The sequence below is a fragment of the Embiotoca jacksoni genome, unplaced genomic scaffold, assembly GCF_022577435.1.
Source record: "Embiotoca jacksoni isolate LCO1_2020_lvr unplaced genomic scaffold, fEmbJac1.0.p SCAF_41, whole genome shotgun sequence".
NCBI classification, from domain to species: domain Eukaryota; kingdom Metazoa; phylum Chordata; class Actinopteri; family Embiotocidae; genus Embiotoca; species Embiotoca jacksoni.
The window spans coordinates 1,313,545-1,338,960 of NW_027185394.1; the positions used below are offsets into that span (position 1 = coordinate 1,313,545).

Below are 25,416 nucleotides of genomic sequence, written 5' to 3' on the forward strand. Positions count from 1 at the left end.
GTTGAAGCGGCAGCTGCAGCGAACACAGACGGCTATTTGTCTCCATCTAGTGGTGAAATCAGATCTACACACCGCTCAGTGCGCTCTCCTGCAATGTACGTGTACAACCATATCCGGACGGGGGGGAGGAACAGTAACTTGTAATGCAGGTAAACGTCCACCAGGGGTCAGAGTTCTCCCACTTTCAGCAGCAGAGAGAAGACCTGAGGACAACAGAAGAAGAAGGGAGGGATCACCGGGGCGTGCGCGCGTGAGCGCGAGTGAAAATGTGCCCCGCGTGATTTGTTGACATCGCTCGCGCACCGCGTGTCGTCACTTTTTCGGATACATGTGTCACAATGGAGCCCGCTTCAATCAAAGTGCCCCCCCCCCCCACACACACACACCCCCCCTTGCTGGTTTCTTGAGACGACAGTAATGTAAAGTCCACGAGAGTGTGTGCGCGCGCGCGTGTGTGCGTGCGTGCGTGTGCAGACATCTAGGAATGGATGCAGACAGGAGACGCGGGGTGTCGACAGGTAACCGGAGTTAACGAGAAGCACGACACCGTCCGCCGTGAGTCCGCGTCCCGGTCGAAAGCAGCAGCCTCCTCGCGCGGTTTCCTTCTCGGGGTGGTGTTGTTGTTGTTGTTGTTGTTGTTTTTTTGGCCGCCTCTCGTGCCCTCACCGCCGGACTCCACCTCGGTGTTTACCTCGGCAGAAGACATGTCGGAGGACAAAACGGACATTCCCAACGAGCTGCTCGGTAAGACAACGTCCGTTTACCGGCTCAGATGAACCGACCCGGGCCTCCTTGTAGTGCCGAATAGTTCTCAGGTAACTCTGACGTCATTTAAATCGACGAAAATCAACTTTAAAAACACCAGCTTCTTTTATTTTGAGGTAAAACAGGACATTAATTAAGATGAAGTTACATTAAACTCACGAGGAAATCACTACAAGTCACTTTTAAGAGTGTTAAAATAGTTATATTTGCATATAGCTACACGTTGTTTTTATATACATTTACAGACCTAAATAATGTAATTTCTGGTTAAAAACTCTTCTAAATCTTTATAATGTTGACTATCCGGATTATTATGGGAGTTTTCCCCCTTTTTTTTATTAACCGGATAAAACAGGCAAGTATTTTTCCACATCTTCCTAAAAGCCTTTTTGTTTTTTTTTCGTGCCCTGAAGGGAAGTTTGGCTACCTGAGAGTTTCTCCTCTGCCACTTCCTTATCTGAAGGTGGTGGTGGGGGGAGGAAGGAGGGGTGTGCCCGTCAAATTCCTCTGGATTGTGAGATATTATCAGCACAGACTGCCTCTGAGTGTCCCAAAAAAAGAGAGAGAAAGGAGCCAAAGCTTTCAAAATCACTTCAAAACCAACTCCTGGAAGGCTGTGATTTATTTGTCCTCTTCTTTTTGGAAAAGTCAACAAACTTCGACTTTAAAAAGTCGATATTTCAGGCCGATGTCCAATATTTTTGTTCTATCCGCACTATAAATAACAACAGTAGGTTAGAAGAGTGTCAATGTCATTTATCTCACGTGGAAGAGGAAAGGAAATGCTTTCAAATGAAAAGTCTGAAGAGAGCAAACTTCAGATGAAACGTCCGGTAAACAGCAGACGGTGGGAAGTCGAAGCTGCAGCCTCGATATGTCGTTGCACTGATGAATGGAGCTTTTTGTTTTCGCCGCCCTGCTGCTTGCTGCTGGTTTTATTAGGACACGCTGACCCGATGCTGCTCATCAGCAACTATTTAAAACTGGAGGAACATTTAAACCATAAAAAAACCCAAAACAAACCGTGTCGGTGATCAGAAGTCAGCTGTGCTTCAGACTTTATCTTTTCTCATCTGAACTTCTGCAGTATTCAAAACAAGAGTTGTAACTACTGATCAGATAATCAATAGTTTAACCCGTAAAAATAAGAGTCTGGTCTCGTGGAATGAAACTTCCGTAAACAGCTTTTAATGAGCAGCAACTAATGATTATTTTCATTATGGATCATCCAAAAACATGCACCTCAGGTCAGGTTACCTGGAGCAGCACTAGTGGCAGCCTGCTGCAGCAGCGCCCCCCTGAGAGCCCCCCTGAGAGCCCCCCTGAGAGCCCCCCTGAGAGCCCCCCTGAGAGCCCCCCCTGAGAGCCCCCCTGAGAGCCCCCCTGAGAGCCCCCCTGAGAGCCCCCCCTGCTGTAGTGAAGACATTTCCCTTCGGGGATTAATAAAGTGAAATAAAAAAAATAATAATCTGCAAATGCATTTTTTTTTTTTTTTTTTTTTTGGACGATTAAAACCGCTCGAAGTGACAATTATTACCCAAAAAAAACTATCGCGGCTCTCGTAAGAATTTTAGTTTTTGGCTGCTTTAACAGAAAAAAACTAAAAAAGCCGCTTTATGCTACTTTTTCAGCAGAAAACGTCAGACTGGTGAACTCAGAGGAGAACGAAGCAGCTTAAAGATCCCGATGTCTTTTTTCCCTGAGGAGGTGGTGGAGACCAAAAACAGCTAAAAGAGGAAATAAAAGGTGGAAAGTGTTTTTGCTCGTAAGCCGACCACATCGGACTAAAATAGAAAAAAACTATAAAAACAGGTACTGCAGGTGCAAACTAAGAGTTGTTTTTCAGTGCAGGTCTCAAAATCAAAAGATATTCAGATTACAACAAACAACAAAACATCACAACAGAGGAGCTGGAACGAAGACGTCTATACTTCTTTTTCCCATTTTTTAATTTTTTTTTTATTTCAAAACAGTGAATTCTGCTCGTGACTATAAACTTGTCCGTGTGCAGGGAGGAGCTGCGTTTATTTCATACCAGCGAGGTGGACGCATGTGTTTCTGATCAGCCTCGATGCTGTAATGTTGTCATCCTCCTCATGACCTCATCATGTGTCTGCAGGAAGGAGGAGGAAGGAGGAGGAAGGAGGAGGAAGGAGGAGGACGACGACTGCATGATGTCACTTCTCTTCCTCTTCTTCCTCTTTTTCTTTATGTCAAATCATGTCCAAGCAGAAATACAAAATATTAAATGTTGAATTTTTCCCCCCAACTTAATTGTCATGTGTTGTTTGACATGTACACCCCCCCCTCCCCTCCCCTTACCCTCCCCTCCCCTCCCCCTTACCCTCCCCCCCCCTCGTGTGTCCCAGAGAGCGTGCGGGAGGCGGTGGGTCGGCGGGTGAAGCTGACCCTGAGGCGCAAAGTCCAGCTGGAGGTCAAAGGTGACAAAGTGGAGAACCGAGTGCTGGTAAGTGAATTCAACCTGTTCTTGGTTTTTAGGACCTTTTTTGATAAGTTGGTTTTCTGAATGTCAAGAAATGTACGAGACTTTTTGTCAGTTTGCTGAATCAGCAGATTTTTTTTTATTTTTTTTTTGCTGCAGCATAGTTCTGTAATAGTAGAATAGTTGTCTAGTTGCAAAATAAATTGCGTTCCCTTCATTTTACATCGATGGAAAGGCTCGAGACTCGATGTTTGCAAGATATTTGAACCGTCTTAACGACTGAAAAGAAGCCGGGAGGAGTTCAGTGTTTCAGATTGTTGCATCACTTCCTGCGAGGTTTTGAGTTTTTTTTTAACTATTGTTGTGCATCTTTAAAGATTGTCTGCGAACTGAGAGCCCGAGGACACTATGCCCCGCCCCCCACATATACCAGACGCGCCCCCAGATATATACTGCTTTTCGAAGGCCTAATATCTAATGAATGCTGGAAATTTTGTCATTATTTCATGACACCATAATGACTTGTGGAAAACATTTACTAACTTTTGTATTTTCTGGAGCCAGCCCCTAGTGGCCTTCAGTGGTATTGCACTTCTAAGGCACTTCTGCATGTTTTTTTTTTTCACACTTCGGACCCCAAAAATGACAACAATTTTGATTTCAAGAGTTGAGTCCTGCAGTCAGGCTGCATGTGGTTGTCAGATATTTGGAAGGACTGCGGCTACAGAAGCTGCTGCTGTGAGTCATCATGTGACTGCTGCCCTGTTGTTTTTTTAATCTGCAGCTCCACAGTCTGTTAAATATCACCTGGTACCGCTGACACACAGCCGTCCTCCTGCGTTCTACAGTCAGACGAACAACTGCCGTCATCTTTGTTTTGATTGGTTGATACCGGCACAGTGTACCGAGAGAGGACATTATCAGATGTCAGTAAAAGTTGGTGAAATGGTCTTCTGAGCGTCGACTGTTTCTAAAAGAGTTCGTAGCTTCAGGTCTGTAAAATGGTTCTGATCCAGAAGTGTCTTCAGCTGCAATACCAGCGAGTGCCACTAGAGGTCGGCTCCAAAAAGCCTCCGGCTCCATAGACTCCCATTCAACTTCTCTCATCAAATCCAAAGTGAATAAAAGACTTTGGTAGATCTAGGTTTAATACACGTGTCCACCAAATTACCGCTGGCTCCTCCCCCAGCTCGTCCAAATATGGTCACTTCCTGCTCCAAACTAACAAAGATGGTGACGAACAGAATCTGAACTGGAGGCTTCATAACGTTCACGAACCAACGTGGTGACGTCACCGCTGTGATGGTCCGCGTTCGGGATATAAAGCTCATTTCTATACGGACCGGACTTTTCCGCTGATGCAGGAAACTTGTAAACTTGAAACTGTTGGCACTTCTGAAGAAGAAGGAACTCTGTGAGACTGAAAACACAACGAAAGGTTTCCTTGACTTTGACTTGAGGAAACGGTTCACTGTGTCATATGTACAGTTAAAGTTAAAGTAGAGAATAGTTGGACAGTTAATGCTGCAAACTGGTCTTTTTGCTTTGTCGGCTGTTTTGTTGGGGAATTGAAAGAAGAACTTAGAAACATCCATCCATCCATTATCTAGACCTGCTTTATCCTGGACAGGGTCACGGGGGGCGGAGCCTATCCCAGCTCACTTAGGGTGAAGGCGGGGTTCACCTGGACAGGTCACCAGTCCATCACAGGGACACAGAGAGACAGATGGAAACAAAGACCATTCACACCTCAGGGACATTTGTAGAACCAGCAGTTAACCTGAGGTTCATGTTTCTGGATGGTGGGAGGAAGCCGGAGAACCGAGAGAACCCACGCAGAAAGGCCCAGATTCGAACCCGGAACCTTTTTGCTGTGAGGCGACCGTGCTAACCGCTGGTGCCGCCCACTTAGAAACATAGTGAGGAAAATTTAAAGTTTGATAATGGAACTTTTTTTTTTTGAAGCGTGATGTTGCAGATTTAAAAAAAAAAAAGAAAAAGAGTTTCTTGGTGTTTGTGTGGCAGCCGGGTGTCTGGGTTCATGGAGCTGCAGGTATGTGGCTTCACCTTTAGCTCTTTATGTGTGTTGAATATGAAAAGACATTTTAATATCGGGACTAAAAAAAAAAACATAAAAATATCTCCTTTACACCAGAAAGTGTAATTTAGCACTTTCTTTTTTAGCTTTTAACACTCAGTTCTTTTACTTTTGTCCACATACCTCGACTCTGCAGCTCCTGTCAGGACTTGACTGAAGTAACCCACACAAACACACACACACACACACACACACACACACACAAACACACACACACACACACACACACACACACACACACACACACACTCCACATTCCTCAGCTGTAGATCAGCAGATTAGAAAAAAGCTGCCATCATTTCTTGAAATGAGGCAAAACTCACTAAATGCGTCGTAATAACGCGTCAAACGCTTTTTTTTTCTCGTTTGTGTAAATAACGGTTGAGTAGAAAACGTATTTCCTGAATCATGTTACGAGGCGAGTTTATTTATAAAGCAGCGTTCAGACGCCGTTCAAAGTGCCTTAAAGAGACAGAGAAATACATTGAAAAAAAATAAGCTATTAAGATGAAATTGCATTTATAAGAAAAGGACAGTCCGGGATATTAAAACTGCAGTTTCTGTAATTTGATTTCCTGTAAGCAGTTTAAACAGTTTAAAGCCCTGATTTGTTATCGAACTGACGAAGGAAAGACCGTCTTTCAAAAAGACCTGTTTTTGGGGGCGTGTCTGTTTGATTGACAGGCCTGTGGTGCAGTCAGGTTACAGCTATCGGTGGGCGGGACGTAGTATCGTCATGGTTTCCAATCAGATCGGTCAGATCCACCTCTGGCTCCTCCCCCAGCTCGTCCAAATATGGTCACTTCCTGAACTGGAGGCTTCATGACGTTCACAAACCAACAATGACATCACTGATGGTTGATGACATCACTGATGGATGATAAAAGACACCTGACTCGTGTATTTCGACTGTCTATGGTTTATCGTGTAATTACTGCGTCGTCTGAATCTATAAAATCCGACCTGTTTCCATCAGACGCTGCGAGCAGCAGCATCTGTTATCCGGTTCTCCTCCGTGGCCTCGTTCACCTGCTCGTCTGCGGAACCACCTGAAGGTTTTCCAGACTTTATAAACTCAAAACAGGTCGTTCAGAGCGTCTGCCGGCGTCTGATTGGCCGGTCCTCCGGCCTGCAGCAGATGTGACCTGAGGCGACCTCGCTCATCTGGTGTGCTCCAGCACATACCGCCGCTGGCTCCGCCCCCTTCCGGTGATGACACGGATCGTTTCAAATCCAATAATTCGGCAAACGATCTCGCACTTTTTTAGGGGGATGCGGTTACAAATTTAGTCAGTTGGAAACGTTGTTGTTGGCTGAGCGAGCAGCTGTAATGTGCAGTCGCTCTGTGAGGTTCAACACGTGGTTCAGGGATAATATATGTCATTATCCCAGTCGGGGAGAGGACGGCTCTTCGGGGGCCGAAGCTGCAGCCAGAGACTGAACTCATTTCAATTAAGTTGAATTTTCATTTCATTTCTTTTTTTTTCTTCCGACTTTAACATCTAATGTGATTTTTTTTATATATATATGTATATATATATATATATATATACATATATATATATATATATATGTATATATATTTATATTTCTATATAATTAAAAATTTAAAAATTTCCCCTCGGGGATTGATAAAGTAACTACCTAACCTAACCTAACCTAACCTAACCTAACCTAATTACTTCTTCTATATTAACAAAACACACATTTTTATGTGAGCCGATATCATTCCAAGAAAATCTAAAATCAGACACAACATTAAAAACGAATGCATAAGCATAAATTTGGAATTAGTCATAAATAAATCTGCATTCACAGATGTTATAAAATGCATAATTATTGAAGCTGCAGTGTTGATTTGAAGGTTTTCTTACATGATGATAATCTGATGTTGAAAAAACACACCTTCATTATTAAACCGCAAACATTCAATTATTTCACCTACTTTACATTTTTGTAAACTGGTTGTAAACTCTGGTTTTATTTATGAATTCTTTTTCTGAGTTGGTTAAACTTGATTTCTGTTTCCGTCGCTGTAAAATTGTATTTATTATATTAGTTTTGTGTCATTAACTGACGTAAATCAGTAAATCTGGGTATCAAACAGTTTTCTTCGATCAACTCTAAACTTCCTGTTCAGCTGCTTGTTTTTGGAAATTAATTTAACACGGAAGTCGTTTTTTAACAAATGGTCTTATTTCTCATTATATTGAGGTATTAAGTGTATTTTTTGGTGTTACTACGTAAATCCAGGTTGTAGCACTGATGTCTCCGTGTCTGTCCTCAGGCTCTGGCGTCCCATCGAGCCTACCTGCTGACGGCTCGGGTTCCCTCCAAGGTCGGTAAACTTCTCACTTTGTGTTATTAAAAGTTAGTTTTCTTTTCATTTCACACAATCTCATCCTTTAGCATTTTTTTTTGTCACTGAATATTTAATAGCATTACTGTATTAATTATAAAACTTTATTTATAAAGCACTTTTCAAAAACCAAAGCTGAATTTGCTTTTCTAGAAAAATACAGTAAAAAAAACAAAAAAAAACCACACAATATTAAAATGATATCAAAATGCACAGAATCAATAAAAACTACACAAGAGGAAATACTTCATTGGGGAACAAAGTGTTTTCAAAAAAACAAGTGTTTTTAAAAGCTTCTTAAAACTTTAGGAAGATGGTTCCAGAAGGACGAGGCTCCGCCCCCTTTCTGTTTTTAAACTCCCTCATTCATTAGAAAAGAAGATTCAAGAAGACCTGGTTTTGGGGGCGTGTCTGTTTGATTGACAGGCCTGTGGTGCAGTCAGGTTACAGCTATCGGTGGGCGGGACGTAGTATCGTCAGGTTTCCAATCAGATCGGTCAGATCCACCGCTGGCTCCTCCCCCAGCTCGTCCAAATATGGTCACTTCCTGCTACCAAACCTCTGCAAACTAGCAAAGATGGTGACGGACAGAAATTGAACTGGAAGTGTTTTTGAATCTTCTTTTCTAATGAATGAGGGATTATTTTCAGATGGACCTCCAGAAAACTAATAAGAAGGAGTGACTTTAGCTAACAACACCGAGATAACTGATGGACACATTTTATTCACTTTGGATTTGATGAGAGAAGTTGAATGGGAGTCTATGGAGCCGGAGGCTTTTTGGAGCCGACCTCTAGTGGCACTTGCTGGTATTGCAGCTGAAGACACTTCTGGATCGGAACCATTTTACAGACCTGAAGCTACGAACTCTTTCATAAACAGTCTCTGGTTGTACCATATAAATATATTTTCCACGATCATGTGACAGCACGACGAGGGTTTTAAATCTCCCGACGCTTCATTTTAGTTTCAGTTTGCATCAGACTTTCCCACTGATTTGTTATTTAAGTTGTCTGGACTGATTCACACGCTCGTCAGTAACAAACCCCAAAATAAAAAAATAAAAAATCTGGATGGTTACCAGTAAAATAAAAAAGAGTGTGAGAAAAAGGAAAGAGTAATTTTAGAAGTTGGTTTAACCACAGTCTGACTTCGCTGTCATTTCTGCAACACTTTATTAAACTTAAAATCGTGAAGTTCACAAGTTCAACTTTGAACTCAGATGTTTTAAAGTGGTTTAAAAAGGGGATAAATTAATTAAGTTTGTTTTTTTGTTCTTTTTGGATGATCGTCAGACTTTAAAACGTTTAAAAGAAACATTTCTTCTACTTTTTATTTTTGTATTCTTTCCAGCCTGTTTTTTTTTCTCTCTCTCTCCTCGCTCTGCCTCTCTCGCCCTCTCGGCTGAACTTTCTCTTCCTGTCACTGTTTTCCTTTCCCACACAGGCTGCGCTCTCACAGATGCATTGTGGGTAAAAAACTATCAAATGTCTCCATATGGTTGGGACCTGTCCTCAGAAAGACAAGAGAGAGAGAGACCACTTTCGGGTAATCGAGAGAAAATAGAGAAGTAGAATTACTGAGTCAGCAGTAATGTGAGTTTGTAGAGTTTAATATGAGTAATAAAAGCTGATATTTCTAAAAAGCATCTGTGAGAAGCTAAAAACAATTGGAGATTAAAATGTGAAAAAGTCGGGTGAAATAATTTTCTCACCGTCAATACATCCCATAAAAAAAACAACAGAAAAACTAATAATGCATGTGTCTTATTATAAAGTGATCCGGCCTCTTTTTTCAGACCCGGAAGCTACGAAACACTTTTTCTAAACAGTCTGTGATCACGATGATTTAAGTTTTCTTTAAAGTGGAGAAACGAGACCTCAAACGCCGTCTGAAGAGTTTCTGAAACACGTTCGATGTGAAGACTTCCTTCTCGCTGTTTGTTGGCTGCGAGTTGGAAGCAGGATTTTTTTCTTCATCTCATAACTGTCTGCTCAAAAACCCCAAATCATACTCGTGCTCATCTTTGTGGCGTCGAGGTTACGCGGCTCGTCTTGAATGAACGTTCGTTTACACCCAAACTCCAGCGGAGTCCATGTTCGGATCCTGACCTCCGTTATTAACGACAGCGCCGATATTTGGACTTCATTAGATCTTGATTGACAGATTTAGATATTAATGAGCGGCTGGACTTTAATTTTAAAGCCTTTTTTTGTTTTACATCAAATCTCACTGCAGATCAAATTGCTTTTATATTTTTAAAAAAACCAACAACCTCTTTTGACGATCTTCTCTGTATAAATGTTTATAATATTTCCTTCATGTTAGTCTGAGAGTTAGAAGTCAGAAAACAGAAATAAAACTGAGATAAATGTGAAAAAAAAAAAGTGTGGAGCAGAGATTTTCAGCTCAGCCAGCTGACCCCTGATCTGTTGTTCCAGAGTGGGCCAGTGGTTTTCTCTTGGTGTGTGTGTGTGTGTGTGTGTGTGTGTGTGTGTGTGTGTGTGTGTCAGAGTGAAACAGAGGGCGGTTTGTTCCTCGGTGTGTACTGTCCCGGCAGAGGGAGAGAAGAAAAAGAGAAAAAAAAGGACAATGGAGGAATTTAACAGCTGGCAGGGAGGAGGAGGAAGAGGAGGAGGAGGAGGTGCTGCCTCCTCTCACGACATTTCTTTCTTACATTTTCTTCTGTAAACTTCTATCTCTCCAAAAAAAAAGTGACATAAAAGTTCAAAAAGTCCGATTTCATTTAACCTCTTCCTCTTCATCGTTCCTCCTCCTCGTCATCATCATCTCACGCTTTCTGTTTTGTTCCTCCGTCGTTCTCCTTCCTCCCTTCGTCTTTTTGGTTCTCCTCCGTCACACTTGCTCTCTTTGGCAGCGACTTCAAAAGTACAAAAATTATTTTCACTTTCTTTCTCTCTATGGATCCAGAGGGGAACGTGTGTGTGTGTGTGTGTGTGTGTGTGTGTGTGTGTGTGTGTGTGTGTGTGTGTGTGAGAGTGTGTGAGTGTGTGTGTGTGTGTGTGTGTGTGTGTGTGTGTGTGTGTGTGTGTGTGTGTGTGTCTGTCTGTCTGTGTGTGTGTGTGTGTGTGTGTGTGTGTGTGTGTGTGAGAGTGTGTGAGTGTGTGTGTGTGTGTGTGTGTGTGTGTGTGTCTGTGTGTGTGTGTGTGTGTCTGTGTGTGTGTCTGTGTGTGTGTGTGTGTGTGTGTGTGTGTGTGTGTGTGTGTGTGTGTGTGTCTGTGTGTCTGTGTGTGTGTGTGTGTGTGTGTGTCTGTGTGTGTGTGTGTGTGTGTGTGTGTGAGAGTGACTCCAGACATTTGTTCTGCAGCTTGTGTTTTTACTTTCCTTTTTTGATTTTTTGATTATTATTATTTCCTAACACCACCCTCCCCCCCCCCGTCCCACCATGGGACATTAAAGATGTGGGGCGTTCAATGACATCCTTTGACGTGTAAATTGCAGATGCGCTCATTAAAGCCGGTGAAGTGTGTTGAGAAAGTCGAGGCTGTTGTGACACAGCGAACCGTCTCGATTGCGTAACTTCAACCAACAGGTTGGAGCTCGACCGGTCGGCCCCCGAAAAAAAGCCAAGAAAAAGAAAAAGCATGTGATTCGGCTTATTTTGAGCAAAGCAGTTTCTGCACGACCAAAAGTATGTGGACACATGAACATGTGATCCAGGCTTTCTACCAGATGTCGCAGATTTTGTTCTTCTGCCTCAAACTCAGAAAGCTTTCCTTAAAGAGCGTCACGTTGAAACCACAGACTGTTTCTAAAAGAGTTCGTAGCTTCAGGTCTGTAAAATGGTTCTGATCCAGAAGTGTCTTCAGCTGCAATACCAGCGAGTGCCACTAGAGGTCGGCTCCAAAAAGCCTCCGGCTCCATAGACTCCCATTCAACTTCTCTCATCAATAAAAGACTTTGGTAGATGTAGGTTTGATACACATGTCCACCAAATTTCGTGCATGTAGGTGAAAGTAGGGGGTTGTTGTTGTTGTCGTCGTTGTCGTCGTTGTTGTTGTTGTCAGTGAATCATTCTCATGCCTTGTTGCAGGTGGAACAGTCCTTCAGCTACCTGGACATCCAGGGAATCAGCAGCAACAAGCCCACGCAGGTACACACACACATACACACACACACACACACACACACACACACACACACACACTCTCACACACACACACACACACACACACACACACACACACACACACACACACACACTGTATGGACAACGCATGGCTGTCTGGAAAGCTTTGTGTTTCATAATGTTTATGATGTGGAAACGACCACACCTCAACAGTTACACTCACATACGATTACACAAATATGACTTACTGGCTGCTTTTGTTTGCACACACACACACACACACACACACTCACACACACACACACACACACACACACACACACATTGTGCAAAATAGCAAAACAACATAAATTTTATCCTGACTGAATCACCTGAATTCACCTCTGTGTGTTTCCTGGAGATCAAATCTTTATGATTGTGTGTGTGTGTGTGTGTGTGTGTGTGTGTGTGTGTGTGTGTGTGTGTGTGTGTGTGTGGCGCCCCCTACAGTTACTGCTGGAGTATGAGCGCGGCCCGTGGATCCTCCGGCTCGGCTCGGTGGAGGAAGTGGACGAGGTGATCGCTCACATCGGCAGCTGTCTGCAGAGGATCTACCCCACCGGCTCCCCTGTGTAGGTACCAACACACACACACACACACACACACACACACACACACACACACACACACACACACACACACACACAAACACACTTATCAGGATTTTAAAACGCTCATTAAATTCAAGCTTCTTGAATCTGATTGGATCTTCAGAGTTGAATATTTCCCGCCGTCTCTTTGTCTGTGTCCGTCCTGCGTCTCCGTAAGGAAGGAAGGCGATGAGGAAGTTGAGTCTGAAGCCTCCCGACCGGACGGCGGCGCTGCAGGCCGTGTGGGACGAGCAGAGCTCGGCGGACCTCGGACCCTGCGGTACAACTTCCCCCCTTTCCGCCCCCCTCCACCCTCCAAAACAAAAAATCACCGCTCAGCGTCCCAAAGTGTCTTCATTTAAATGTTCCTGTCATGTGACTGTTTGCAGGCGGTTTCTCCCATCAGTACTGGTGTGTGTGCGACTACCTGGGTCTGCCGTACCGAGAGGAGGTCCAATGGGTCGGTGCTGCAGACTTTTCATACACTTTTTCCGACGTCTTTTTGTCCTTTAATGATTCTTCTTCTTATTTATTTCTATGAATTTGACTTCAGTTTGTTTCCTCGCGTCATCATTTTTCTCCTTCCTGTGTTCTTCTGCTTCTGGGTTTTTTGTTCTGCTTCTTTTTCTTCTTCACTTCTGTTTGTTTTTTTTTATTCCTGTGACGTTCACAGATTCTTGTATTTCCATCGTTTTAACGTTTTTTTTCATCGGAGCTCTTTTCTCACGTGGTCTTCTTCTCCAGGACGTGGACACCATCTATCTGACTCAGGACACCCGAGAGCTCAACCTGCAGGACTTTGTTCACCTGGAGAACCGGTACGTACGTGACTCCGGACCACAAACTCGAGAAACGTCGAGCCGACGTTGATTTCAAAATAAGAACTCACCGTGTGTTTTTTGTTTTTTCAGGGATTTGGTGGCGATCATCGCAGCTCTGGAGTACAACCAGTGGTTCACCAAACTCTCCACCAAAGACCACAAACTGGTAACGAAACTGCTCTTTGGGGTTTTAACGCTGAATTATCGAGCGAACTTTGACCTCGCTGACAAACAGGACTCGCTGATCTGATGTCGTTTTTCCTCCTTTCCAGCCGACGGACGTGTGCGAGCAGATTTTCCGGGTGGTGGCTCGATCCAGCCGGCTGGAGGAGCTGGTGCTGGACAACGCTGGACTCAGGAGGTCAGAGGTCAAATCCACAGACTGAATATAAAAGAGTTCGTAGCTTCAGGTCTAAAAAAAGGTTCCGATCCAGAAGTGCCTGAAGCTGCAATACCAGCGAGTGCCACTAGAGGTCGGCTCCAAGAAGCCTCCGGCTCCATAGACTCCCATTCAACTTCTCTCATCAAATCCAAAGTGAATAAAATGTGTCCATCAGTTATCTCGGTGTTGTTAGCTAAAGTCACTCCTTCTTATTAGTTTTCTGGAGGTCCATCTGAAAATAATCCCTCATTCATTAGAAAAGAAGATTCAAGAAGACCTGTTTTTGGGGGCGTGTCTGTTTGATTGACAGGCCTGTGGTGCAGTCAGGTTACAGCTATCAGTGGGCGGGACGTAGTATCGTCGGGTCAAATATAGGAACCGAGGTCCTCGTGTTTTGTACATGTGCATCCCTGCAGGAGTCTCCTGATTGGTGCACGATGACACATTTATTTTTTTATTAGGATTTTAACATTTTTATTTGGTATCAGAGAGGTGATACAGTTTGAGATCGTTTATTTCCTCCTCTTCCTCCTCTTCCTCAGCGACTTTGCTCAGAAACTGGCCGGCGCTTTGTCACACAACCCCGCCTCCACGCTGCACACACTCAACCTGAGCAACAACTCACTGGAGGACAAAGGTTGAAACACACACACACACACACACACACACACACACACACACACACAAACACACACACACACACACACACACACACACACACACACACACACACACACACCTGGGTTTTATTGCACAGACCAGGTTTAATCTTGATATGATTCATTAGAGATAAAAGATGTCTCATTGTTTTTCTCTCCTGTTGAAATGTTTCAACTTGTGAAGTGTGTTGAAGTCTCACGCAGGTCTCTCCGGTGAAGCCGTGCGCCCCCTGGTGGTCGCCTTCAGCTTTATAAAGTGTAAAATAACCTCCATCATTGTTTCTCCCTCGCAGGTGCTTCGGCTCTGAGCGCTCAGCTCATCAAGCTGCCGATGGGCCTGAAGCAGCTGAACCTCTCCAGGACGTCCATGTCTCCTAAAGGTTACACGGCGAAGGACGCGCACATTTTAGACATTTGTTTTGTATTTTTTTGAACGGAGGTCCTGAGTGTAGAAGATGTTTGGTGATTTGTCTCGTCAGGTGTGAACAGCCTCTGTCAGGCTCTGTGCACCAACCCGGCGGTCGCCTCCGGCCTGGCGCACCTCGACCTGTCGGGGAACTCGCTGCGAGGCGACGACCTCCCGGTAACACGCCTCCTCACCTCGTATCCGACCTTCGCAGACTGAAGCCGCCTTTAAGTTCCCTGAACTCTTGTGTGTGTTTGTATTTTTCTTCCTCTCAGAACCTGCACAGCTTCCTGAGTCACTCCAACTGCCTGGAAACTCTGGATCTGTCCAGCAGCGACTGCTCTCTGGAGCAGGTCAGCTTCTATCGAACACGTTTAAGGACACAAAATACGACTCTTCTTTTTCTGCGTTTCACTTCCGGTTCGTGTTGTTTTATTCTCCAGGTGTGCGCGTCTCTGCTCAAAGGATCGCTGAAGCACCTTTCTGTCCTCAACATGTCCAAAACCGTCTTCTCTCACAGGTCAGAGGTTAAACTCAGACTCAGTTAAACAGCTGACAACACATCAGCTTCAACTGGTAGTTTTTCTTTCCCGGTAATGAAGCCGTAAATGTGAAGATGTTGTCGTCTAACTCCAACTCTCTTCCCTCATCTGTCGTCCTGCTCGTGCAGGAAGTGTAAAGACGTCTCTTCGTCCTTCAAGCAGTTCTTCAGCAGCGCTCGGGCTCTGACCTCCGTCAGCGTGTCGGGAACCAGGCTGCCGCTGGAGGCGCTCAAGTAAGAAACTCGCACATCTTTAAGAAAAGGCTTCATTCCTGGCAGAGATCCACAAAAGTGTGTTTCAGAACAAAACAACAGAGTTAACGAGGAAGTTCATCTCATTAAATCATGCAGGAATAAATTCACGACAGACCAACAAACTTATTTTCAAGTTTTTAAATATCGATGCCAGAGTCTCGTAAAATAAAGTGTCATCAGAAGGAAAATCACCGAACTATATTTGACTAAATCGTGACGAGCTGAAGAGTTTTATTTCTCTGGTTTTCCTTCCTGCAGGTCTTTACTGTTGGGTCTCGGCTGCAACCCGAACCTCAGCGACGTGTCTCTGGACCTCAGCTGCTGCGAGGTGAGACTGACGTCAACTCCACGTACCGATTAAACCGGACGTCTCCGACTGCTCGTTATCTGTTTCTAAATACATCGTGAAAGGTTTCCGACAACGTGCAGCGTTTTCTTACACTTTATTTTGGCGGGTCGCGAGAGAGTTGGACGCACTGCAAGAGGCATTCAGGGAACGTCTGTGGAACTGCAGACGCAGAAATTAAGTTGAACATGGAAAGAAATGCTGACAGAAAAAAAACGCTGTTGAATTTAAGCTGTTGTATCAGTTTTGTTCTTGTTCACATAAAAGACGCCGATTCAGCTGGTTTGGGTGGAGCGCAGCTATGTGACTAAATGTTGCTGAACACGAGGAGCTCTCATACAGATGTTTGTTATGTTTTGTAAAGTTTTGAGCATCTTTTCTGTGTCAGCTGCGTTCGGGAGGATCTCAGATCCTCGAGGGTTGCATCGCCGAGATCCCCAACATTTCCAGTCTGGACATTTCTGACAACGGTGAGGAACGTTTTTAGCTTTTTTAGCATTTTAGTCTCATTAACTTTTTACCTTCGATCTTGTGTTGTTGTTGTTGTTGTTGTTGTTGTTGTTTTTTAACATTTTGCAGTGCCACCTCAGGTTTGGACACGGACCTGACCACGCTGCTCATCTGGCTGGCCAAGAACCGCTCCATCAGACACCTGTCACTCGGCAAAAACTTCAACAATATCAAGTCCAAGTGGGTCACAAACAAACAAACAAACACAAAAAAAAACACACTTCTTCGGTTTATTATAAGACAATTAATCCTCCCCAACTTCTACAGAAACGTGGCTCAGGTCCTCGACAACCTGGTTCACATGATTCAAGAAGAGGAGTCGGTGAGTCAAACTTCATCGAAGTTTCTCCAGATTTCTTTATTTTTTTGTCTTCTAATTTCTTCGCCGCTCTCGTCGGCCACTCGGGATGTGATATTTCTCGCCTCTCCCTCGCAGCCGCTGACCTCGCTGTCTCTGGCCGACTCCAAGCTGAAGGCCGACCTCTCCATCGTGCTCAACGCTCTCGGCAGCAACGCCTCGCTGATCAAACTGGACATCAGCGGGAACTCCATGGGAGACATGGGGGCCAAGATGGTGGCCAAAGCACTGCAGATCAACAGCAAGCTCCGGTGGGGCGACGCAACGCCGTCGCACCTTTAAAGCGAAATCGGTCGGGTTTTTTTTTTTTTTTATTGTTTTTTTTTTCTCGTCATCTCTTTGCAGGACGTTGGTGTGGGACAGAAACAACGTCAGCCCTCAGGGTCTGCAGGACGTCGCCGCCGCTCTGGAGAAGTGAGTCTGGAGTGGAGGGAGGCGTCGCCGGCTTTGCAGTTTGCACGAAGGAATATAAACTGTGTTCTTCCTCCGTCAGGAACTACACCATCCGCTTCATGCCGGTTCCCATCATGGACGCCGCTCAGGCACTGAAGGCGAATCCGGAGAAGACAGAGGACGCCCTACTGAAGGTAAAAGAGCCTCCTCGTCTGGGTGATGTCATGTTTCTGACAGTACATCTCCATTTCCCAAAAAATATTTAATTGAAAGTACGACAGAAATTTGATTGTTTTATGAAAAATATGTGCTTATTTTGAAATTGATGGCAAAAAGTCTGGACAGAGCCGACGAGTGAAAACAAAACTACCTGGCAACAAAATAACAACAAAATGAGCCGATATTTTTCATAAAAACAATCAAATTCCCCAGTTTCAACATTTAATATTGATCCATTTTCAATTAAATATGGGGTTTACGTTTTGTTTTTATTTACATTTTTACCCAGCGTCCAAACTTTTTTGGGGGAAACAGGGTTGTAATCTTCAAGAGAAATTTAGTTTTCTGTTTTTCTTTCATTTTATGTTGTCTATGAATATTTAAACATACGGCTGTAAAAAAAAAAAAAAAAAAAAAAAAATCTTGAAAAAAATGTGAATTTGAATGTGGAAGTTGTTGAAAGTGAAATAATGATGATGATGTGGTGCAGATGGAGCAGTACCTGCTGAGGAACCACGAGACCCGTAAATACCTGCAGGAGCAGGCGTACAGGCTGCAGCAGGGCATCGTCACCACCACCACCCAGCAGGCAGGAATATACAACAAAACTCATTACCCCCACCCACACATCCCATCCTCTGTCTGACCTCTGACCTCTCTGTGCGACCCCAGATGATGAACATGATGTGCGTCCGGGTGCAGGACCACCTGAACTCTCTGAGGTTCACGGAGACCTGCTCGGTTCAGGAGGACATGAAGGTGGCCGAGAACCTCATGAAGGACGCCAGGAACTCCAAAACTGTAAGAAGACGCAGATCGAGATAAAACGAAGCCAAAGACTCAAAACCAAAATGTCGTACTCGTTTTCTTTTCTTAAATTTTTCCCGCTCTTTTTTCTTTTTTTCTTCCAGCTGCTGCCCAAACTGTACCACCCGAGGAGCGGCGGATCCAGAGGCGCCTGCGTCGGCGCCATTCAGGACAAGCTGGAGTCGATGGCCGGAGAGGTGGCCCGAGTGATGGACGAGCAACTGCAGGTACGCAGCTGCCGGATGTCGGGATATTTAAACCGGATATAATGTCCGTGCGACGAAGCGTCGCAGAGATGATCGACTTAAAATTTGCCTTAAATCATTTTTTTACACTCTTGCATGAAGCGCCGCCTCCGTCTCCACACCCGCTACTCTTAATTTCATATTTCTCAAAGTGCCAAACGTTTCATAACGTCCTGTAGAGCAGGAAAAAAAAAACAAGCAGAACTTCCCCTTTCTGGGGAAACCGCTCGTTTCTCTGCAAGACGAAGAGTTTTTAATTAATCCCGCTTTGAAATCACAGCTGACCTCCAACGTCGAGCTGACATTACATCCCACTTTGTATTAGAAAAGAAATAATAACTAAGCCCATATTTAAAAGTTGCTGAGTCATACAGTGTTCCACAAACATGGTTCAGATATTGCCAGATTGTAGACTGTCTCCTGGACACAATTAGATAAAGATATCCGTATTGACATTATTTCCTTGTGAAAACCCCCCCAAAAATGTTTTCCTTAATTAAAAGGCTAATATAAAAAATCTCTTAGTATTACCCCGTTAAGTGATGAAAGATTTGGAAAGCCTCGACTGTCCTGAAAAAAACAAGACATACAATGAATGGTTATCCCCAACGACGACCAAGTTATGAGCTTTAAAGTGAAGGCAGCATCCGCCGTGTCCCCCCCACCCCTCAGACGATGCTGGAGTCCATGGTGGACGCCGCCGAGGGTCTGTGTCCCCACGTGATGAAGAAGAGCAGCAGCCTTCGTCAGGAGCTGCTGAAGGCCGGCGCCGGGAGGATGACCATCCCCCGCAGCTTCGTCACCACCACGCTGCTGGAGCAGTCCGGCGTCGACATCATCAACAAGATCAGGTGTGATGTGCTGCGTGTGTGTGTTTAGCACGTTAGCTTAGCTTCGGCTAGTGACCATATTTGGACGAGCTGGGGGAGGAGCCAGCAGTTGGATCGGACCGATCTGATCGGAAACCTGACGATACTACGTCCCGCCCACCGATAGCTGTAACCTGACTGCACCACAGGCCTGTCAATCAAACAGACACGCCCCCAAAAACAGGTCTTCTTGAATCTTCTTTTCTAATGAATGAGGGATTATTTTCAGATGGACCTCCAGAAAACTAATAAGAAGGAGTGACTTTAGCTAACAACACCGAGATAACTGATGGACACATTTTATTCACTTTGGATTTGATGAGAGAAGTTGAATGGGAGTCTATGGAGCCGGAGGCTTTTTGGAGCCGACCTCTAGTGGCACTCGCTGGTATTGCAGCTGAAGACACTTCTAGATCGGAACCATTTTTTTAGACCCAGAAGTTACGAACTCTTCAACTCAGTTCAGTTCAGTTTTCTCTGCGGTGGATCCCGTCAGTCGGACATCTTTGGTCACGTGTTTTTCTTATTTCTTGTGTTGAAACAGCGAGGTGAAACTCAGCATGGCGTCCCTTCTGTCCGACCGCATCGTGGACGAGATCCTGGAGTCTTTATCCGGGTCACAACGTACTCTGGTGAGTGTCCTCCACCGTCGGCATGTCCTCCCTCTCGTCTGTCTCTCCGTCCGTTCAACCCCCCCGTCTCCGTCCTCTCTCCGTCTCCAGGCCGACCACCTGATCAGGAAGGACCAACCTCTGCTGCGTCAGGAGCCCCAGATGGAGGCGGAGGTCCTGGATGAGTCGGTCCTGCAGCTGGAGGACCGCGAACGGCACCAGCTGCAAGAGCAGGACCGGAAACACGGGCTGCAGGACATGGACTCCTGCATGGTGGGAAAACACACGAAACATGCACGACATGTGTTACGGTGTCATCGTCATCCGTAGTAGATGTTTTGTAGATTTGAACACATTGTTGTAAAAGTGTTTTTGTTTTTTTTATTCTTCAGATGACACCAAAATCCAAGAGGAAGAGTATTCTGGTCCGGATGCTGCGGCCCGTCTCGGTGGCGTTCGGTGAGTCACACGAATACAAAATTCTAAAATTGATCGGCAAATATACCTGACCGGCCCGCCAAAATAAAAGTCTACGTGTTGTTCAGTGATCTACTTACAAACATGTTCAGTTAAATGATTTACTACGCTGCTAAATAGCATAGCATATGTAGCATGTAGCGGTAGCATTTTCTCTCGGGCCTCTGACTTAATACCTTCTGTTTGTCCACCAGAGATGGAGTTCGACCTGGACAAAGCTCTGGAGGAGGTTCCCATCCACGTCGAGGACCCTCCTCTTCCTCCTCTTCCTCTTCCTGCGCAGCCGTCGGACCGAACGTCGGCGTGCTTCAGGGACCTGCCGCCTCCTCCGACTCCGCTGGCCGTCTGTCTGGACGAGCTGCCGCCGCTGGAGCACGAGACGCTGGAGCATCGCACCAAACTCCGGCCCAAACCCAAGAAGAGGACCAAACCCAGCCGGCCTCGTGTAGGTTTTTCTATCGGGGGAGAAAATCTCCCAAAATTACAAGATAGCATCCCGTCGTTGTTTCTTGGTAGTGTCGTCTTGATTTTGGTGAATTTGGGTTTCTCTCGGTCCCCCAAGACTTTACTCTTGATATCTGTCTCTCACGTCATCGCTTCCCTCGGTCTTTCAGTGGGAGGCCGCCACCGGCTCGGCACCGCAGGACGCAGAGCAGAACGGCACCATGGGAAAACTGGACGAGGGCCTGGATGACTTCTTCTGCAAGAAGGTCATAAAACTCAGCTTCAAGTGAGTTTCGGTCATCAAATCGGTTCCATTTCCAAGTGAAGAACCAGCAGCGCGTCATCGGCGTAAAGACGAATGCTTTCTCTTCACGTCAAAAACCTTCTGGGATTTGTCTCAGGGTTTTATTTTATTTATTTTTTTTATCTCCTCCAGACTTCCTACCGTCAAAAGTCCGACCGCCAACACGCAGGAAGCAACGGATAAGAAACGCGAATCCAGGAAGAGCGGCTTCTTCAACCTCATCAAATCTCGAACGTCCCGCTCGGAGAAGAGCCACGGAGCTGCCGTCGTTACTCCGCCTCAACCCGCCTCCTCTTCCTCCTCCTCCTCCTCCTCCTCCTCGTCCTCCACCGTCGCGTCCTCTTCCCCCGTCAGCCCGGTGACCGAGGAGACCACGCCCACGTCGCCCACGTCGCCCACGTCGCCTCCTCAGGAGCTCCACAGGGCTCAATCCTCGAACCACGCTGACTCTGAGACGGAGGCGCCGCCGACCTCCGCCGAGCCCGCTGAGGACGAGAAGGAGGAGAACGCGGAGAACCCGGAGAGGAAGGAGAGGAAGGAGAACCCCCACGTGCCCCGACACATCGGGGTTCCCGTCATGGGGATGGACCTGATGGCCGAGATGAAGGCCAGGCAGGAGAAAATGGCGGGAAAGAAGGTGGGCGGAGTCTTTGCGTAGGTGGATGTTAATGGATGGACAAAATATTAGGAACACCTTTAAGTAAGACCGCAGTCGTGAAATTGTATTACATTGTGCAGGTGTTCCTAATAAAGCGACCGACGACCTGTGGTGTAATAACAACTCTGTCTTGTTTCCAGTTGGACTTCCTGGAGAAGGCGGACGGTGATAAAGGTGAGTCGCTCTTCATCGTGCTACCTGTCGACCGGTGTTGGATTTAAGTTCAGGAGGTTAAAAATGTCGCAAGTTTCTTCGTGTGCGAACGCGGCTCAAAAGGTTCAGAAAGTCTGCGGCGATGAAGCGACGTGTTTCTGAGCGACGTTCAAGCAGAAATTAGCCGTTTATTAGCGTTGAAGTCGTTTGTTAGCTTGTCTTTAGCTTGTTTTTAGCATAATTAGCTGCCTGGTAGCATCGTTGGCTTTTTGCGTGAGCTGTTCAGCAAAACTAGATGTTTGCTAGCAGGTTGTTATCCGTCCGTGTTATTTTCTTTCCGTCTTCTGACTCCTGTTGACTCCTTCAGACACCGACGAGTCCCGACCGGAGCCGACTCCCAGGTCCAAACCCCCGAACGTCACCCCCAAACCTCCCCCCAAACTGTCCCCGTCGTCCCGCCCCTCGGGGCCCCTCAGTCCGACCAGTCCCCGGCCGAGCAGCTCCTGCGTCCTCGGTGAGTATCGACGAGGGACGTGAGTCATAAAACAGACCGAAGATGATATTATTATTATTATTGTTATTGTTATTATTATTGTTATTGTTGTTGTTATTATTATGGTTATTATTAGTATTATGATTATTATTGTTATTATTATTGTTGTTGTTATTATTAGTATTATGATTATTATTGTTGTTGTTATTATTATTGTTATTATTGTTATTATGATTATTATTATGATTGTTATTATGATTATTATTGTTATTATGATTATTATTATGATTATTCCAACACCGCCGTTTGTCGGTGTCTCAGACGACTCCGCCGAGGCTGCGGCGGGCGGCTCGTCTCCCAGAGGACCGCTTCCCGCTCCTCGCCTGAAGAGGGCGCCGTCAGAGCAGGAGAGGGACATCAACCCCGGAGGACCTGCGTCTCCTCTGGACGGTTCGTATCTGACCTTTGACCTTTTCATTACGGGACAGTGACAGAAGTCGGATTATTATAAAAAAACAAAATGATAAAAACTAAATAATAATAAAGTTTGGACTCGGAGCTCGGTGGGTCATAATCTGTGATGTCACAGTACTTTTATAGTGTTTAAAGAAGACACCTGATGTACGTTACGTCGTGGTGGCAATGAAATCTTTTATCTTCTGTTGTTAGGTTCATATTGATGCGTCTAAATTGAACCTACGTGCTTCGTAATTTAGTTCATTGAAACAGACCTCAGGTTTGAATACATGTTTGTTGATCTGATGCTAAACTGTAGTGACATAAAATATTATGAATTAGGGCCCGAAAAAATTCACAGAAAAATTTGGGGTTTTTTATAAATAAAGGTTGAAAAGTGCATATTTTTGCTAGTTGTTAATAACGAGCAAGAATTCTGAATAAATCTTTTTTATTTTAATTTGGTATTTTGTATAAGTTTTGGCCAAAAATAATACTAAAAGTTCAGGTATCATGTTTATAACATCAGTCAGGAACAGGAATGATTTTAGATCTTTGACCTGGAAACTTTTCAAAACCTTTTAAAACTTAAAAACAAACGTCAAAACGTTTCGAAACTTTCCAAAGATTTTTTTAAACGAACATTTTTCAAACAGCAACTTTTACATTTAAAATGCATGTTGTCCCGACAGTCTCCATTTTGAATCTAATATTCTGGGATGTTTTCTCGTCCTCCTCCTGCAGCTGAGTCTCCATCAGACGCCGACGCCTTCGACCCTCAGTGGTCGTCTCTGAAGGGTCCGTCCGGTCCTCCTCTTCCTCCTCTTCCTCCTCTTCCTCCTCCTGCTGCTGCCGGAGAGGACGACCGAGAGCGAGTCAAGTCCCTCCCCTCCTACGGTTCGACCAATCACAGCTCAGCCTCTGAACTAAATAGTTCGATTAAAAAAAACAAAGTGTTTTTATTACATCTCCGACTCATTTGAATTCTTAGTTTCACTTTCAGGAGTTCGTTGACCTCCTTTTTGTTTTTCCAACTTTACATTGAAGTTCTCCGCAGATAAAAAAATGACTTTTATTTATTGGTTTTTGTGTCGGATGTTTCAGCCTCATCACGTCTTCTCTCTCTCTCCTTCCAGTGAGGCCTCTGTCTCTGGCCGACGGCGATCAGAGTCCGGCAGAGGAGGAGGAGAAGGAGGAGGAGGAGGAGGAGGAGGAGGAGAAGGAGGCGGAGGAGGAGGAGGAGGAGGGGGAGCTCCTCCCGACGTCCGGCGCCGGATCGGGGGAGGAGTCCGGTGACGAGACGCCGTCAGTTTGATGCCGACATGGAAAAAGCCGTAAACTTAAAGCAGGTCGATCACAAACAAACAGACGCAGACGGCGGAGAGGATTCTTTTATTTTCCGTCTGTATGAGCGGCTCTAACGGGACCACAACGAATAAAGAGCCTCCATAAACATGTCCAGCTGTAAAACGCTCACTCAGTCCAAAGCACTGAGGAGGAGGAGGAGGAGGAGGAGGAGGAGGAGGAGTCTGACTGAAGCTGCAGGACATCTGAACGCCTTTATTTTTAAAAAAAAATTTTATCCTTCAGAATTTCAGTCTTAAAATCAGAAGCAGCTGAAGGCAGAAAACGATGAGTTCAAATCTTTGTTTGACACATCGGAAGCAAAAAGAAGCTCGTCCGACTGATTTCAAACTGCTCCAGGTTTTATTTCACTTTAAGAGAAGCGTTGACGTTTCATCCAACGTTCATTTAAACGAGATTAATGTGATTAAAAACACAATCACATATTCTCTCGTCAGCGTTTCTCTGAGCCTCTGAGCAAGGCACTGAACCTTCGCTCCCTCAACGTGTTTCCGTCTCGGTTTAATTCAGCAGGTTTGTGGGCATAAAATGAAGCAGAGATGCAACTAAATGTATTTCATTTGAAGCAGGTGGAAATCACTTGACTTCTTCTTTTTACAAATTTCAAGATAATTTCAAAATGTTCACGTTTGCGTAAAAAAAAAAAAAAAAAAAAAAAAAAAAAGGAGCATTAAAGGAGTTTTACATGTTTAGAAACGTTCCGATTTTATTTGTTGTATCTGAATTAAAAACGAGTATTTTTCTTCTTTTGGTGGTTGAACTCAAGTTTAATTGAAGCGAAGAGATCAGACACGTTTTGACTTTTTCTGCCTTCACGAGTGTTCAGATAAAATAGTTTGAACATATAAAGTGATCTGCTGCTGTTTCTTCACCACATCACGCCTTCATATCATCCTGCTGCACGTCCACATGTATTATCAGTGTAAATATATCTGCTTCAGGTTGTGTTTATAGAATAAAAAGGGGGTTTATATATATATCAGAGTGCTTTATATTGTACAATGAGAGGAAAAGTTTCATTTCATGGTGATGGTTGTTGTTTTTTTATTTTACGAGGAGAATTTTTTTTTTTTAAAACAAAAATCTGCCTTTTTTACAAAAAAATAATTTGAATTAATGTGTTTTATTCTTTGTAAGCCTGGAAATATTTCTGCATTTGTATGTTTATACCAATAAATCCTGTTGTACGGCTCCCTCTCTCGTTGGTTTCATCCTCTCCTCCTCCTCCTCCTCCTTCATGAGCCGTCGCTCGTCTCTCTT

General features: G+C 44.8%; 1 protein-coding gene across 2 annotated transcripts; it reads left to right on the plus strand.

Annotated features, from left to right (window-relative positions):
* Window positions 1–276: 276 nt before the first annotated feature.
* On the plus strand, window positions 277–25,348 carry LOC138209935 (F-actin-uncapping protein LRRC16A). 2 transcript variants are annotated; one of them, XM_069168745.1, is made up of 38 exons: window positions 278–744; window positions 3,135–3,232; window positions 7,594–7,644; window positions 11,720–11,779; window positions 12,245–12,366; window positions 12,567–12,664; window positions 12,774–12,844; window positions 13,129–13,202; window positions 13,296–13,371; window positions 13,478–13,566; window positions 14,130–14,224; window positions 14,540–14,626; window positions 14,726–14,829; window positions 14,928–15,005; window positions 15,096–15,172; window positions 15,323–15,427; window positions 15,707–15,776; window positions 16,183–16,264; window positions 16,385–16,484; window positions 16,572–16,626; window positions 16,741–16,913; window positions 17,008–17,076; window positions 17,156–17,249; window positions 17,765–17,863; window positions 17,947–18,075; window positions 18,186–18,308; window positions 18,999–19,177; window positions 19,740–19,827; window positions 19,918–20,079; window positions 20,199–20,265; window positions 20,478–20,728; window positions 20,898–21,013; window positions 21,164–21,668; window positions 21,830–21,863; window positions 22,210–22,356; window positions 22,657–22,785; window positions 23,536–23,688; window positions 23,928–25,348. In XM_069168745.1, exons 1-38 carry the CDS (start codon window positions 489–491, stop codon window positions 24,104–24,106), a joined length of 4,545 nt encoding a protein of 1,514 aa, XP_069024846.1. In that variant the 5' UTR covers window positions 278–488; the 3' UTR covers window positions 24,107–25,348. The 2 variants fall into 2 exon arrangements, 1 of the variants encoding a protein (XP_069024846.1); XR_011179210.1 differs by lacking the exons at window positions 22,657–22,785; window positions 23,536–23,688; window positions 23,928–25,348 and having other exon boundaries at window positions 277–744; window positions 21,164–21,731; window positions 22,210–22,251.
* Window positions 25,349–25,416: the final 68 nt, after the last annotated feature.

Coding starts and splice junctions, on each gene's coding strand:
- LOC138209935 (XM_069168745.1), top strand. CDS start 489: ATGCAGACAGGAGACGCGGGGTGTCGACAGGTAACCGGAGTTAACGAG. Junction 13,203..13,295: donor TTTGTTCACCTGGAGAACCG/GTACGTACGTGA, acceptor TTGTTTTTTCAG/GGATTTGGTGGCGATCATCG. Junction 15,777..16,182: donor TGGACCTCAGCTGCTGCGAG/GTGAGACTGACG, acceptor TTTCTGTGTCAG/CTGCGTTCGGGAGGATCTCA.